General features: G+C 40.0%; 2 protein-coding genes across 3 annotated transcripts in view; both read left to right on the top strand.

Annotated features, from left to right (window-relative positions):
* LOC117533830 (deubiquitinase DESI2) overlaps positions 1-3374 on the top strand; it is a 10323-nt gene extending 6949 nt beyond the window's left edge. The window contains exons 4-5 of the mRNA XM_034197797.1: positions 36-177; positions 857-3374. Of these exons, the coding sequence (XP_034053688.1) occupies positions 36-177; positions 857-1072 (358 nt within the window). The 3' untranslated portion in view covers positions 1073-3374. The remainder of the gene's footprint in view (positions 1-35; positions 178-856) is intronic.
* A 3399-nt stretch (positions 3375-6773) lies between these two features.
* Positions 6774-14899, top strand: srsf5a (serine and arginine rich splicing factor 5a). Of its 2 annotated transcripts, XM_034197776.1 has the most exons (9): positions 6774-7018; positions 7984-8036; positions 8874-9005; positions 9092-9162; positions 9337-9522; positions 9748-9826; positions 12305-12378; positions 12460-12564; positions 13764-14899. In XM_034197776.1, the coding sequence occupies exons 3-9, from the start codon at positions 8874-8876 to the stop codon at positions 14257-14259; spliced, it is 1143 nt and encodes a 380-aa protein (XP_034053667.1). In that variant the 5' UTR covers positions 6774-7018; positions 7984-8036; the 3' UTR covers positions 14260-14899. The 2 variants fall into 2 exon arrangements, with proteins under 2 accessions (XP_034053667.1, XP_034053677.1); XM_034197786.1 differs by lacking the exon at positions 7984-8036 and having other exon boundaries at positions 6886-7018.
* Positions 14900-16668: the final 1769 nt, after the last annotated feature.

Raw genomic sequence — 16668 nt, forward strand, 5'->3', positions numbered from 1 at the left:
AGGTATTTAATGCTGGTGAATGTGCTCTTCCACAGGGAGGCCATAGTTCTGGGCACCACGGACTTCGCGGAGGACGACATGAATAAGGTCATGGAAGAGATGGGCAGAGAGTTCAAAGGCAACGCGTACCACCTGATGCACAAAAACTGCAACCACTTCTCCTCCTCGCTGTCCGAGGTCAGAGAACACATACGCTTCTGATTCTACATGCACGCAGTGATAGGGAACTATAACATACAGAACAGGGCAGAGTAAGTCAATTACACAGAAGACTTTTCAGTCTAAAGCGCAAATCTAAAGAATTATAATCAGGCTCCACTCTAACTTTACCTCTGTCCCAACAAATAATTAAAACCCTCCTGAAGTTAGAGTGAAGTTTAAATGTTTTTTTATGTTGTTAGTGTCATCTAAACAGGTTATTCGCATAAAAACACAGAATTAAAATGATTGATTCAAAGTTTTAGTTGTGTACAAACAAACACATAATCTGCTTAAAAGCACTCATAAATATTCATGTTGATTTATAACACAATATAAAGCATTTTACAATTATGATTAATATATCAATTATCATAATACTTCATTTCTGCTTATTATTCAGGCCATGTTTATATGTTGTACGTTTATTCAATATCGTAAAAATTGGGGTGTCATGTCCATATCTCAAAAGATTAGTCAATAATTGAAATGTCATATACATCGTGCAATAACTCAATAACGTTATTATTGTGCGTAGCGTAACCTAGAAAAAAGTAGTTGTTTACTTGTGAAATTCTAGTTTTCACATGTCTCTCAAATCTGTATAAAATAAAACAGAGACATCTTGTTTCCCATCCACATATTCTCTGTTCCTCAGCTGCTGTGTGGGCGTGAGACCCCGCGCTGGGTGAACCGCCTCGCCTACTTCTCCTCCTGCATCCCCTTCCTGCAGAGCTGCCTCCCCAAGGAGTGGCTGACCCCCGCCGCCCTGCAGACCCACATCAGCCTCCACAGAGAGGAGCACCGTGAGTCCAGCGACGAGGACCCTTCGTCCCCCACCGACAACTACAGCTGCCGCCACACCAGGGTCTGAAACACCCTCAGACGCTCAGAGGGGATTTAGTGGGATCGAACAACCAGCTGACCTCAGACCGATGGTCCTCAAAGGAAAGACTCATAACACTGGGATTTAAGACCTCTGTACGACAGGATAGCAAACTCTTCCTCGGACTCTTGTAGATCTGAACTTTGTAACTATTCGGCTCTTTTTCCACAAACTGTTAAACCTCTGTCAGCCTTGCTCCCGTAAGCCTTCAGAGCTGCTTTTGTAGAACGACTAGACCTCCGAATCTGCATAACTCCAATAAGTCCTTGATAACCTCTCTGTGGCCTTCAGCTGATATCTCTTTCAGTGGAAATCACAGCGTTAACGTTGAACTCAGTGGCGGACTGGCCATCGGGATGTTTGGGACGAATCCCGATGGGCTGGTACTGAAGTGGGCCGGTCGGACGATGTGGGCCGGTCGGATAAGTCACTAGCTTACCCCCCCCCCCCACCGTTGCCAATTTACTCTCGGTACTTACTTGTGGTATTTACTAGCGGTATTTACTTGCGGTACCGAGGTGGGCCGGTCGGATAAGTCACAAGCTGATGTTGCATGTTGAAGGAATTCACAAGAACGTACAAATAACCAGCGTTGCCAGAGAGGGAATGTTAGACTATCGTCCTGGAGGCTTAGAAATGGGGATATGATCGTACGCAAATCATAACCACGAGGACCAATATGTGTACATTTGACAAAAAACACTTTTGACCCATGATTGGCTCGAAATGAGTCCCGTGAGAAAAGATGCGTAAAGACAGACGTAGAAATGACATTATTTTATCAAGCTGGTCCTGACTTTAACCGTGAATGTCACAAATTGATCGTACATGATGGCACTTTTTGGCATTATTGATTGTACAGAAAGCAAGATTATTATATGATGAATCCCAAATGTAAAAAGGGTCGCGGTGGTATCCGTAAATTGTACTATTAGTTGATAACAGAAAATGATTGAGCTATACAGTTCGATGATATAAAGATTATTGACGATATATCCGTATATTGGACAATAAGTCGAAAACGTAAAAATTACCATGATCCCCCCCATACTTACACAAGTGGGGGCCAAGAATTTTAAATGTAATATGTTATATCCTATAATTCGAAAAACGTAAAAGATTATCAAGGTCCTTACCATACTTTACGACAAGATGATGTTATTGTATTTTTAAGAAAATGATTGTTAACCACGAGAACAAATGGCTGTGATTGTATAACTTTAAGAAATGTAACGTTGCAGAGTTCTAATTTCAAGCAAAATGTACAAAAGGCAAGATTATTGAAAAAAAGTACATAAAACATAGTGTGGGGGAAACTTCTGAAGCAATGGGAGTCAGGACTCAGAGACACGAGGAGAGCTGGAGCTTTGATGACAAACACTGACGGTTTATTTGGAGCTTCGGCCGGAGAATTCACAAGACATGTCACGGGCCACGAGTTGACCACACGGTTGAGATGCCACAATCAGTTCTGAAGAGCCCTCCTGTAGCTCCAGGTTTTAACTAGTTCAGAGTGTAATAATCAACATTCTTCAATAGAGAGACTAAACAGCTGAGGACATTGAATCACATTTGTTGTCGCTTATGGCTCGAGGTCATCTCCATCCCGAGGAGGATGTGTTCCAGGTGTCCCACAACAATAACTATCTCTGACCGAAAGTTGCCCGGTCACAAACTGGTAACATCAACAACTTGCTAGGGCAGCCCCTCCTTAAGGGAGATAACGGCTGCTCAAGGCTGGTCAGCTGCGTCAGAGGGCGAAGGAGGACATGCAGGGCAAATTATTCCCCAACACATAGAAATATGAGAGTTATTGTACAACTGGCAATGCTGGTCGCCACATTTCTGATTACAGATTCAAGTATTTCTGTTTTTAAACCAACAAACGGGGACAGTCATCACCAATCAGGGGAACTGTTCAGAACATCAGACACAAAGAGAAGCTGCTACAAGGACTATAATTGACTTTGTGATGCAGTACAACTTTTGTCTACGCTTTTATATACAAATGGTCTTTATATGATAACGGTGCGTTAATTTTCAGGATATGGAAATGTCAATTTACACCCGGGAAATGTTCCTCTGTGATACTGCTGTTCACCTTTTCCAACAATAACACTGAAACCTGAGACTTTATCAGTATTGTCCTTTAAATCACAGTTCCCATAACCCAAAAGTATTTATTTTTCCTTTTACCTGTTGTTCAATTGATCAATCTATATTTCATGTAACAGGGTCCTGCGGCCTAAAGGCTTTTACTGGTAATAAAACATGTCTTAAATCAACCTTTGAAAAGCTTAAAAGTAGGATTTTATGTTTTCAAGTTAGAGGAAAATGTTTGTTTTTGTTTTTTTTACTTTAGGGTGAACTGACCTGACCATTGTAAAAGTAATGGCGTCTACACTTTGGGAAATTCACTGCATGGCTTTCTTGCAGAGTGTATGTAGCCAACACTGGGCTAGCTTCGCATAAAAACTGCAAACAGAGAGAACCTGCTAACAAAGTCCACCTACCAACACACATTTTATTATGAATAACTTTGTATTATTTATCTATAAAATATCAGAACATAGTGTAACATGTCAATCCAAGTTTCTCAGAGTCTCAGGTGATGTCTTTAAATGTCCAAAGATATTCACTTTATTATGATATAAAACAGAAAAGGGCATTTTCTTACCTTGTTAGCTTAACCCTGACAAAAAGTGTAAAATACTTTAGAGAGGCTAGCACTTTCCATCTGTTACCATTCTTTATGCTAAGCTAAGCAGCTTTTAACTATATATGTATCTCTCAGTAGAGAGTGGTATCAAACTCATTATCTTACTCTTGGCAAGAAAACAAGACAGTGAATCTCCCAAAATGTCAAACTCATTCCTTTAAGATCATATTTTATTACGTATTTAAACTGAATACATTTTAATTAGATTCAACAGACTTTTAAATATCACTTTGATAAGTTCAGATCCTCGTTAAGGGAACATATGATCTCATATAATTAATTGTAAAAATTGTTTTTGTATCAGACATGCAGGTAAAAAACACATGAATGATTATTATCCCCCCTGGTAGTGATTACAATGTCATTTTGTATTAATGTCTTTATTCTGAAATGCAAACGCTCAGTGAAGCAGCTCATACGTGATTTTAATCCCTCTCGCAGGAAGGAAATCAGACTTCTCCTCCATGATTTTAAATAAGCTATATTTATTTATACTTTGATGTCGTCTTACATTGCACCAAGCGTATTTTGTTCGTATATTTTTTGTATATTTTGAGTTGACAGAGATCCATGCTCAAAGTCTTTACACAGAACGGACCGGTATTATTTTCTGGATCAACCCTGACTCTGTTTTTCCTAACCCAAGGCCATTTAAAGAATGATGATATAGTGCTAGAATAAAGGGCCAGAATAACAAAGAACATGTTTTGATTATTGTGTTGAGGCCTACAATATGGGAAAACTTCATATATACAAATACAAAAAAGTAGATATAAACTGTATTAAAGGTCCCATGTCATGCTTCTCCGGTTATTACCCGTCCCCTTGTGTGTTATGAAGGTTTTTCTACATGTAAACGGTCTGCAAAGTCACAAACCCTCAAAGTACACCCTGTAGCGAGAAAAACTCTAACACAGAAAATACCTGTCTCTGCTGCCCCAGAACACTCGTTGGGGATTTTCTTTTTCAATTTTTTTCTTCCGGGAACCAAGTGACGTAACGACGACCCCTCCGTGGATTGGTCAAAATGGACCAACCCGTGGAGCCGTTACGTTAAGTCCCCTACTTCCTCACACACACACTCAATCTTTTCTCAGCTGCAGCTCTGCCGATTTCTCCTCCCTGAGACGGCGGGACGCGGCGAGGCTGCAGTCGGTGTGTGAGCACACACACAAACTCCCAGCCAGGCTGCGGGTGTGTGTGTGTGTGTGTGTGTGTGTGTGTGTGTGTGTGTGTGTGTGTGTGTGTGTGTGTGTGTGTGTGTGTGTGTGTGTGTGTGTGTGTGGTGTGTGTGTGTGTGTGTGTGTGTGTGTGTGTGTGTGTGTGTGTGTGTGTGTGTGTGTGTGTGTGTGTGTGTGTGTGTGTGTGTGTGTGTGTGTGTTCGGGCTGGTTTCTCTGTGTCTCGCTGTCTCGCAGACGGCCACTGGGCTCATAGGGGGAGGGGGGGCAGGAGCTCCAACAAGCCGTTTAGAACAGAGTGAATACACATACTATACAGAGATGCTTTATGAGAAACCAATGTGATTTTGGAAAATTGCACAATTTAAATCTATTCTAGTAGACCTCAACAATGGAATTATGATCAGTAGAAATGGCCATGACATGGGACCTTTAATACTAAATGCATATATATATATATATATATATATATATTGTGGTGGAAATGCCACACGTAATCACCGACTTCTGGTAAGGAAAGAACAAATATACAAGCTTAAACCGAAGTTGTGTTGTTTAATAAAGAGTTATAGCATTTAACAGAATCAATCATATTTCCAGCTCTAGTAGATAGCACCAAGATCTGACCCTGTTACAGAAACAACAGAAAAACAAGCACTTAATACAGGAAAAAGACAAAAGGGGGGTCTCAGCAGGGAATGTACATTACAGGCCATTGAAATGTTGGCCAGACAGGCGAAACTTGCATACATGCTAATTACAAACCTAAGATGATCCATATGATAATTACCTGACAAATGGTCAAGTCTACACCCTTGTCTGTCTGAGAACATTTAGCAGCTAGGCGTGAATTTAAACTCGAAAATAAAGTTACAGTGACATTATATATAATTAAACAAGACTTATGATAAATGTCTATGATTTATATATATTGTTTGATATTATCGTTTCAAATGGCCTTTTCGCTTTTTACCTTTAATACTAAATGGTCAAACACTCATTGGAGCGAGGGTCGGGGCGAAACTCTTGGAGGTTTTTCCAAATTAAAGCACTACCTAACTTAATCTGATGGAAGGTATCATGGAGACAACAGTACATAGGGACATTGGGATGTTAAAAGCACAGTTAAACAAATGTTGAGTTCTGACGTTAATATCAGAATTGTGAACAAAATAAATATATCTTCTGATCATTTTTTTCCCTTTGGAATATTTTTGACTATGATCTCGGAATTCTGGCTTTTCTCAAAATCTTGGGAACATTTTCACTTATTTTTTCATATTTAACAAAAATGCTGCGGTTCATTCCTATGTAATGAGTGAAAACAACCTGTAATGTTGATTAGAACAACACAAAAGTGGTAAACTTCAGTGGAGTAAAGTTACTAAATAGATTTACTCAAGTACTGTACTTAAGTACAACTTTTAGATACTTGTTCTTTACTTGAGTATTTCCATGTTATGCTAGCCTACGTTGTACTTCTAGCCTACTCCACTACTCAGAGGTAGATGGTGTACTTTTGCTCCACGTATTTAACACCTTTAGTTAATTTACAGATCTGGATGAATGATGTGAAATATAATCAAGTGTTAAATCAGACTGTAGTTCCACCTGGAGTAAATTCACAAGCTACCCTGCAGTATACAAAGTCATTCAATCTAGCTGCACCTTTACCAGCTTTGAGAACACTTTATTGATCAATCATTATAAAACATATCATATATATTATTCTGAAATTGACCAAAATGTACAATGACCACTTTAACTTATACGTTAAGTATATGTTGATGCTAATACTTATTTTGATTACAAAACGTTTACTTTTTCACAAAAAATAAATACAGTTCAACCTATACAAAATAAAAACTCAACCCTGACAACCTGAACACGTCACTTCCGGTTCTCTCCTCTTTCGACTCTCGTATCTCTCGCCATTTTGATAAAGTCGCTCGACGCACACTGGAAACGAATCAGTTAAAGTTGAAGCTGCAGGAACGAAAGCATCTAAAACAGCGACAACCAGAGACCAATTCTGGGTAAGAATCACATTGAAATGCTGTTAAATAATTATATGTTTCTTACAATTAACTAACAGTGGGGATATGTTTGCTTTTAACGGTTAAATTGTGTCTTTTGTAACCTAACGGTCGGTGGCTAACTAGCATGAAGCTAAGAGAAGTCCACCTCGAGGCGAGCTAACAGCTAGCATCTTTTATTAGCCTGTGTAAACATGGCCTGTTTTAAAGCAATGCTAAACAGTTAATTTAGGACTACATTGGGCAATATATTTCAGCTCTACACATTTCTTATTTCAAAAGACGCGTTATTCAAGGTGTAGTTGAGCATTTTAAAGTATAATTTAGTAACGGTTTCAACGTGTATTTTAGTAGTTAAGGACTAAATTAGCCGCAAAAAGTTGGGCCCAAGTGATGATTCAACCTATCGTTAATAAGACATTGCTCATTTGATGTATCTTACGGTACATGATCACATTATAGACGAGGTGTATATTTATCTAAATGGTAATTTTGTTCGACTGCGATATGATTTATTTAGGTGCTGTTGGGTTACCCAAACATGCAACGAAAAGCTAAGTTTGAATTGCAAAAAATGCCTGTTTTAGCTCAATGCTATGCAGCTAATTTAGGAGAATATTTGGTAGTTTCCATCTCAGTACATTTGTTATTTCCAACGAAGCATTATTTAAGGTGGAATGCAAACGATCATTTTAGTAACGTTTTCTACATGTATACATTAGCAGCTAAAGTTGGGCCCAAGTGATGGTTCAACCGTTCGTGAATATTGTTAATTAGTTACTATTAGATGTATTGAAACGACTAGTTATTTGATGTATCTAACGTTTCATTATGTTTTGCTGAGGCGTATTATTCATTTATATATTGATGGTATTCTTTTGTATTGTTTAACCACCGCAATGCCCCAACAAATTGTATACAATTGTGATCTGTTAATTTACAGTGATTACTTTTTACATTTTTAGATCACAACGACCATCACTCAGTTGTCAGGAGTTTTGAAAAAGAAGATTCAACGGTAATTGTGTTAATGATAATGTGCATTGTACACGTCTACACGGCAGATGTGTTCAACTTTTAAGTTCATAGACACCAAATACTTTCATTATGCTGCATTTAGTTTTATCTAGGAAGAAAGGTGCCCAGTTTAGGGTTGATGGAGAAAATGTGTTTATACGTTGTCCACTTAGTCTATTTATCAACCGGGGAAGACACATTATTTGAGAACCTTTGTTTGTTTACCTAGATTACAGTACTACCTCTGAACATGTAACTCTGTGCTGGTCCAACTACTGTGAACATAATGGTGTTCTTGTTGATGCAAATTATTGTATGGCTTTTGTGATTTATAACTTGTACTTTATTTTGCTAGAGACTTGTTTTACAGGCTACTAGATTAAACATTTGACAGACAAATTCTATTAAAATATGCAGATTTGCATAACTTCACTAACAAAGCCAAACAATCCACAATGGTAATACAATTGAGTGGCTTAAGTTTAAATGTTGGGGGAGGTAAGTTTCAGCTTGTGAGATCACAGAGGCCTTTAAAAAGACAGTAAAAGTGCCGTTTTAAAGTAAATACTAGTATAACTGGTTTCACCAGAGTTTGCATATCATTTGTCTTTGATCTAGTTAAGGTTTTCTCAGTTTCGCTTGAATTTTCAGTTTCGACATGGCTTAATGTGAAACTCCTTGAATCCTTTGCATGAAATAAGAGTGTTCACAAATGGATCAGTAATTCACCTTTTGCTGCTCAAGATTGTACTTTGGATCTCTATTATAAAGTCAACATAATTCTCATCTCTATTCTGGTTAAATATTTACCTGGTCTTCTGTTTTTCCTTCTCCCCAGATGACAATGAGTGGATGTCGCGTCTTTATCGGCCGCTTGAGCCCGCACGCCAGAGAGCGAGACGTGGAGAAGTTCTTCAAAGGATACGGACGGATCCGGGAAATCAATCTGAAGAATGGATTTGGCTTTGTGGTGAGTGGCCCAACAACAAGCTGCAGATCAAAGAGTCCTGATCATGTTTTCCCAGAGTGAAAAATAACTTTTTGTTGTTTTCTCAGGAGTTTGATGACCACAGAGATGCAGATGATGCCGTGTACGAGTTGAACGGCAAAGAGTTGTGCAGTGAAAGGTAAAACTTACTTAAGCTTCATACTTGAACATGTTCACACAGACTAAATGGTTGGTACTTGGACAAATGGTAGCACTTCAAGAAGTCATCTACCCCATAAACCTATTGGAAATATATTGTTTGTTATTCATCCGATTATATTGTCCTAAGAATAAAAAAAAATCTTGTGTTCAGGGTCACTATCGAGCACGCTCGCTCCCGGAGAGGAAGAGGTGGCGGTCCCGGAGGAATGGGGGGTCGGTTCGGTGGTGGCAGTGACCGTAACGGTGGTGGTGGAGGGGGAGGAGGTGGAGGCGGCGGTGGTGGTGGCGGGGGTGGAGGAGGCGGCGGCTACCGCCAATCTCGCAGCAGTGGTTCCAGGTATGTTAGCTTGAAAAATAGCTTCCTCACACCTTGATTAACCAGGGAAGAGTTTCAGTTATTGAAAAGTGAAATATTCTGTTAATTCAGGTGTCAGGGAAACTTTTAACATAAAATATATTTGATTCATGGGTATAATCAAGTGTTTGTGTTGTGAGGATAAAATAAGAAAGGTTTGTTATTATTATGTAATCGTATTAAAGGCTTTTGTGTTGGTTTGTGTAGACTGGATAGGTATGGCCCTCCAGTGCGGACGGACCACAGGCTCATAGTGGAGAACCTCTCCTCCAGAATCAGCTGGCAGGTAAGAGAGCACGGAACCTTCTCATGTATCTGATTACAGACCTTATTAAACTGTATATGTATCAACCTGTAATGTAATGTTTTTTTATTAATTAAACTTAGCAGCTTTCATTTGATTGGGCCGGGTCAATTTTATCTGAAGTCAGATTTAGGAATGGGGCGATATGGGATTTTATCACATGTAAAGTTTCGTTTACCCTCTCAAGTAACGAGGCGAAGCAGATTTGAAAATGCAAAAATTATAATGAAAAAAAACCAGACTAACACTTTTATAATCTTTTTTTAAATTATATATATATAACCTTTGTTCATGCAACCTTTTTGATCATCGTATTCAGTTATTTTATAGCTGCAATATTTTTAGTTATGGCCACTTACCCATATTTAGATTTTTTTAAATTACACTTTAAGCTGCAATATTTTTCTAATATTATTTGATATCATTTTAAGAATTTAGAATTTATTACCCTTTTTTAAAAATATTTATGATTTTTCTTAATAAATATAAGGGGACGGTTTGTCCAGTAAACTTGTATTGCAATTTTAAGAAACTATGATTGTAATTTAGTTACTTTAATATTTTTAAGTTCATAAAATGTTCATATCGTCCCTTCCCTAGACGGATAAAATAAAGGCAAGAAAGAACCCCAATAGATAGTTATAGAACCCCCCCAGGCTTTTTATTTTTGACTTCACCTACTTACTATTTTTCCCAGACAAAAGCTAACAGCTAGGGATTCCAAAACAGTTTTGTTTTTTTGTAAAGTCTTCTCTGATATATAGAGTGACGCATCCTAAAACCCAGAAGTAAGTTAGCATTTTACCACTTCCGGTTCCTTCGACAAAAAGCAATGCCATTTCTCCATAGGATTTAGGAAAATAGCTTGAATTAAGATCTGTGGTTGACACAAATTTGAAGAGACATATCACGTTTTGTTCAGCCGGATAATATCCACATGTCTATCATTTTCGAATCATAAATCTCTCGATAGATTTATGATCGACAGATTTATGATTATAAGAGTAGGGTAGACATGTGGATATTATCCGGCTGAACAAAACGTGATCTGGCTCTTAAGTGTGTCAATCACAGACCTTATTTCCAGCTATTTTCCAAAATCCTATGGAGAAATTGCATTGCTTTTTGTCGAAGGAACCGGAAAGAGTTTACTTCCGGGTTTTAGGATGCAGCACTCTTTAGTTTCCTTATTTAAATCTATATCTCAGAGGTGAATGCACACCCTCCTCGGAGGCGTGAGAAGTGTGTAGCGCCCTCTCCTGGTTGTTTTTCTGAATAGTGTCCATTTGGTGCCTCTCCTTACACGCAGTTGCCGCCGGTCTAAAGTCTTGGCTGGTGGTCTAGCGCAGGATACGGTAGCCTTAGGAGGTCCGTAGCCACAGTCTGGAGGTTCTGTGGGCTGGCACCCCCCCCCCTACACTCTCTCGTTTGGGTCTTTTTCTGTTGCTGATGGAGCTGGGGGGGTGTTGGGTCGGGCAAACACCCCTCCCCCTACTTGCTCTCTGGTCTGGTGGGTCCTTGCTTTTGGAGGCCGGATGCTGGGTCAAGGCCGAGGTCGTTTCTCAAAGGCTTAACACTGCATTGGTTCCCATTTGCTATTTGGACAAGTGGCTCTATGCTAATATCTCCCTGGGTTTGGAGCGGTAAGTAGCATAAACTCATGTGATTGGGTTTGTTCAGGGTCGGGTGGTTCTGGGGGGAGTAGATGCTCAAAACATGTGAACACTTTAGGACTGCAGAGCCAAATCTTTAGGTCACATGACCAATATCTGGTCCTCTCACCAGGGCTGTACTGAAGAGTTTGACGTTTCGTTTATAACGTGACATTCAAAATCAGATTTTGATTACTATGCTGCTTTTTTTGCATAACTAGTTATTGTTTCTGTTGGCATTTTTGCACAGTTACACATAAGGATAAGAACAGATGTTTTCAAAGTGGGAGGCAGATTTCCTGGAAGATGAATTTATTTGGTTATAGAAGTTTTCACATGTATAATATGTAGGATAGCCTAACAAGAGTCATTTATTTATTTTGGGGGGTGGGGATTACATCAACAGTCAAACGAACACAAAAAACCTTTGGTACAGCCCTTTGATTTACCTAGAGTACTATTTTAACGACCTCCAATAAATACACGGGCTTATCTCATATACCCAGACGCAATAATGAATGCAAAAATACATGGGTTTTGATAAAAATGTAAACATTAAGCTGCTGTTACCTGTCAGGCGTCTCTCTATGGAGTTGACTTTGTTTCTTTGATGGAGCCAATAAAATCAGTTCCAGGCGACACAAAGCTTTCTCTTTATGTTACCGCCACTGGGATGAGACGTACGTCAGAGCTTTAGAAAACTCAGTTTCACTGTTTGCTGCTCCTTTCTCCTGCAGGTCAGAGACGGATCTCTAACTCTCTAAAGTGTTTATTCTGCCTGTTTAATCCTGCTTTATGCTTTACACAGGACCTCAAAGACCTGATGAGAAAAGCAGGTGAAGTAACCTTTGTGGACGCTCACAGGCCCAACAAAAATGAAGGGTGAGTTTCTCCTCCTCGGTTTTTTAAAACATTAAATATCGCTAAGAGTTTGTTCCTAATGTTTCTCCCGTGTCCCCTCAGAGTGGTGGAGTTTGCCTCACGCAGCGACATGAAGAACGCCATCTCCAAACTGGACGGCTCAGACCTGAACGGGCGCAAGCTCAAGATCTTTGAGGACAGCAGGAGGTCAGTTTCTCTTTAAGCATTTTTAGTGAAGGGTTAGAGGTCAGCCTGATGGTTAAATGTTTAGAAAGTTACTTATTATAACATATCTTTTAAATGTTAGGGATGTGCCTAAAATGTTGTGAAATCAAACTTTTTTTTTTTGTTGGAGTATATTAATATTCTGCACTTATCCAAACATTTAACTCATGTGAACCAAAGATATTAAACAAATATGTTATATATATTTTTGTCGCAAACCATACGCTAGCTAAGCATTTGATAATCATGATAAAAAAAACTCAATCGGTCAAATAAGCGAGTCCGTTTAAATTGTATTCAATGCAAAGAATAATTTGTAAATGTTATTTTTCACTATAGCACTTAAAGGGGACCTATCATGCAAAATGCACTTTTTGATGTCTTTTATACATAAAGATGTGTCCCCGGTGTGTCAGGGAACTCACGCAGCGTCAGAAAATAAAACCCTCACTTTTCCTCCGTACCCAAATCTCTAAAAACGGGGAACAACGGAGCTGATCCAGATTTCCGGCCGATATGACGTAATATCTGAAATGTGGACCCACGGCCCAATCAGAAACGTTGCTATCAGAAACAATGCCCGACTGTTTTGTATGTAATATGGTCGGTGTTTACATTAGCATCGCTAACACTCAGAGCTAACCTGTACTGGAGAGCATGTGTGTGAAGAAGCAGGAAGTAAAAAGGAACTCACCTTGTGGTATAACCGGCAAGAGAGAAAGCCTTTGAGCTCCAAACTGTTTCAGAGATAATCCTTGATAATCCATGATATGGCGTTTCATCACGGCAGCATTTAGTTTAGACAGTAGCTGCCGGTTCCAGCATGAGCTCGGCCCCCAAATCAGCACTTTTGAAACAGGAAGTGAAATAGAGGGATATGAGGCATGGCTAGAATGGGTGATCCGTTTGGTATTTTGAGCAAAACACTTCCTAGACATGTTTTTTATATATCTGAGACCTATGCTATTGCCTAGAAATAGCATGATAGTGACCTTTTAAGTTGCAATTTAGAAACCAAAATATAAAAAGTTCTGCTTTAGGTATTTTGAATTTTAAACACATACGGATTTAGATATGAAAACGAGAGGAATAGCCAATAAGTTGCTTCTTTTTTTTTTTAAAGAATCAAGTTAAATAAATTATATTTATTAATAATGTTCTTTTCTCTCCTCCCCCTGCAGTCACAGTAAGAGCCGTTCCCGTTCCCGCAGCTACTCTCGCTCCAAGTCCCGCTCCAGGAGCCGCAATCGCTCCAGGAGCCGATCCCGTTCTCGCTCCATGAGCCGAACCCCGGAGAAGAAGGCGTCGGGCGGGGGCCGAGCCTCCGGAAGATCCCCCTCCAGGTCCAAGTCCCGCTCCAGGTCCCGTTCTCGTTCTGCCCCCCGCCGATCCCGCTCTCCCGCCCGCCATTCCCGTTCTCCCGCCCCAAGATCTCGCTCTCCCCCTCCCAGATCCCGTTCTCCCGCCCCGAGATCTCGTTCTCCCCCTCCCAGATCCCGTTCTCCTACACCCAGATCCCGTTCTCCCGCCCCGAGATCTCGCACTCCCCCCCCCAGATCCCGTTCTCCGGCCCCAAGATCTCGCTCCCCCCCGGCGCCGGTTCCTAACAAACAGTCCCGCTCTCGTTCCAGATCTCGCTCACGTTCCCGCTCCGCCTCCGCTGACAGCAAACACTGAGGGAGGGGGCATGAAACAGACTCTCTCCACAGGCCTGTAGAGGGCGTGTCTTTATCTTTATTTTTAATCATTGGCTCTTTTTGTTAGTTTGGATGTGCTTCCACAGGAAACCTGAAATTCCCGCCCTTTTTTGAAATCCTCTCCTAATTTGATGAAATCCAGAACGACAGAAAACACTGATTCTCCGTCGGCCATGTTTGATTCCATCCACCCCCCTGTGCGTTCAGACGTTAGCAGGGATTCATTACTCCCTGAAAATGTTCATGCGTGTTTTTTGTGTGTAACGTGAGCTCCTGGCATTGCCGTGAAACTGTGATTCTGACACGTTGTTGCGTTCACTGACCTGTTGTGTGAACGGCATTGTGTTTTATTTCTTGTTTAATGATCATTCATTCGTGCTGAATCAGGACCTCTGCGTCTCCGTTTTACTTATTTTATCTGCGGCCTCGGCCTGTGGGGCGTTTAGTTGAGCAGGAACAAATGTATCTGAATAAGGTTAATGATTTGATACTAATAAAACACTCACTGCGTATTGTCATTACATTTTTTTTTTTAGTAAGAAGGAACAGTGAATTTTCTTTTAATACTTTGTGAATGTGGGTCTGTGCAGTTCTGACAAATAAAGCTTTCACAAACTGTTGAAGTTCTCCTCAGTGTTTCATTCTGTCCTGCAGTTATAACGGCACAAACTGAAAATTAAATTTCATGTAAAGGACTAGATTGGTATTTACATCGTTTGTTTTTTAAATGGCAGAACATTTGATGTAATAGATTTGTTGGGAATCATATCATCTGAAATGTGTAACTTATTAAAATAATTAATTTAACATAAGCCTCTCGCATGCAACACAGACACACTAAGTGGAAATGTACACATCATGTTGGGGAAACTTCTGAAGCAATTGGAAACAGGACTCAGAGAGGCACGAGGAGAGCTGGAGCTTTGATGGCAAACGCTGGTGGTTTATTTGGAGTTACGGCCGGAGAGTTGACGAGACAGGTGGTGTGTCACGACCTGTGTGCCAAACCAATTCTGAAGAACTCTTTCTGTAGCTCGAGGTCTTAACTAGTTCGGAGTGTAATAATCAACATTCTTCATCAGTGAGACTAAAGCAGTGGTTCTCAAACTTTCTGTCAGAGAAAAAAAAAAGTCGGGTCCCCCCCCCCAACACAAATAGTCACGTAATGGACCAAGTTAACATTTATTAAAATACGTCAATATGAACGTGAGCATTCCTTTACAAAGAACAGACCCTAACCTAACCCTAACTAGAACAGTGATAATAAAACAATGCTCCATAAGTCTGTGTGGTCAACAAAAAAAAAAATACAATTGTGCAATCCCTTTGCTAGAACAATAAATTATAATACTTTGCAATCTGTGCAAAAAAATGAAAAGAAAGAAAATGCTGATATTTGCCAAAAAGTCTCATCACAGCATGAGTGACTGCAATGAGCCTGTTTTGCACTGCAGATTTCTTCAAAGCTCAGTGGCGGCGCCAGAGATTTATTTTTGGGTGCTGTGGGGTAGCTTGACGTTTCATAGAGGGTGCACAAACATTTAGGGTTTCCATTAATGTACCGGTCGCTACAGTGGAATTTTCTACTGCAACATTCCTCACGCAAATGCACAACGTACCCGCGACTGTTACAATGAAGGCTCGATAATCAGCTCACGGCATATAGGTGTAAGCAGGGGTAAAGTGCTGTTTTTTATAAGTGGGGAGTGGACCCCATCCTCTAGGGGGGTCCAGGGGCAAGCTCCCCCGGGAAGATTTTTTTTTACATTTTGAAGTTAAAATTATCAATCTGGTGCACTTTGAGAGCAAAATGTAGAGACCTATGGATACCTCTCTCAACACCCATTTGAAACAGAACTGTAAACAGATTTACTTTTTCTTTATGGATATTTTACAAATCACTCCCCTTTTAAACTGTATTCTTTTTTCACTGTCATATAGTATTTCATACCTGTTTTTCATTTATTCTCTTATTTTTTATAACTATGATGATCATATTCTTTCACACACACATACGGGTATTGGGCCGAGCGCGACACCGTACTTCCGGTCTGCGCCGTTTTACGCGAGGTGCAAGCACCCGTACACCGTCTAGGTATTGCTATGCTTCCTGTACTGAATATCAGTCTATTGCCTTAATCAATATCTAGTCAACTCTAAAATACCACATATATGCATTGGCATGATAATATTATTGTGACAAGTGGGGTATTCACCTGGTGTTTCCAGAAATTAGACGTAGATGCAGCCAAAATCGATGAAGGCCACTGTCGTTTTTCCATACATCTGCAGGCAGTCTGTAAGGGCAATCCGACAACCCACACAGCTCTAGTTTACGCTGGTAACGACCTAGAGCACACCCCTCAAGTCCAGAGATGTAATCCGAAGA

This window comes from Gymnodraco acuticeps, unplaced genomic scaffold, assembly GCF_902827175.1.
Source record: "Gymnodraco acuticeps unplaced genomic scaffold, fGymAcu1.1, whole genome shotgun sequence".
Classification (NCBI taxonomy): Eukaryota; Metazoa; Chordata; class Actinopteri; order Perciformes; family Bathydraconidae; genus Gymnodraco; species Gymnodraco acuticeps.

What these genes read in the sequence shown, in the direction of transcription:
- srsf5a (XM_034197776.1), top strand. Translation starts at nt 8,874, where the DNA reads ATGACAATGAGTGGATGTCGCGTCTTTATCGGCCGCTTGAGCCCGCAC. An exon ending in TCTCGCAGCAGTGGTTCCAG is followed by an intron (nt 9,523 to 9,747) that starts GTATGTTAGCTT and finishes TGGTTTGTGTAG; the next exon opens with ACTGGATAGGTATGGCCCTC. An exon ending in ATCTTTGAGGACAGCAGGAG is followed by an intron (nt 12,565 to 13,763) that starts GTCAGTTTCTCT and finishes CTCCCCCTGCAG; the next exon opens with TCACAGTAAGAGCCGTTCCC.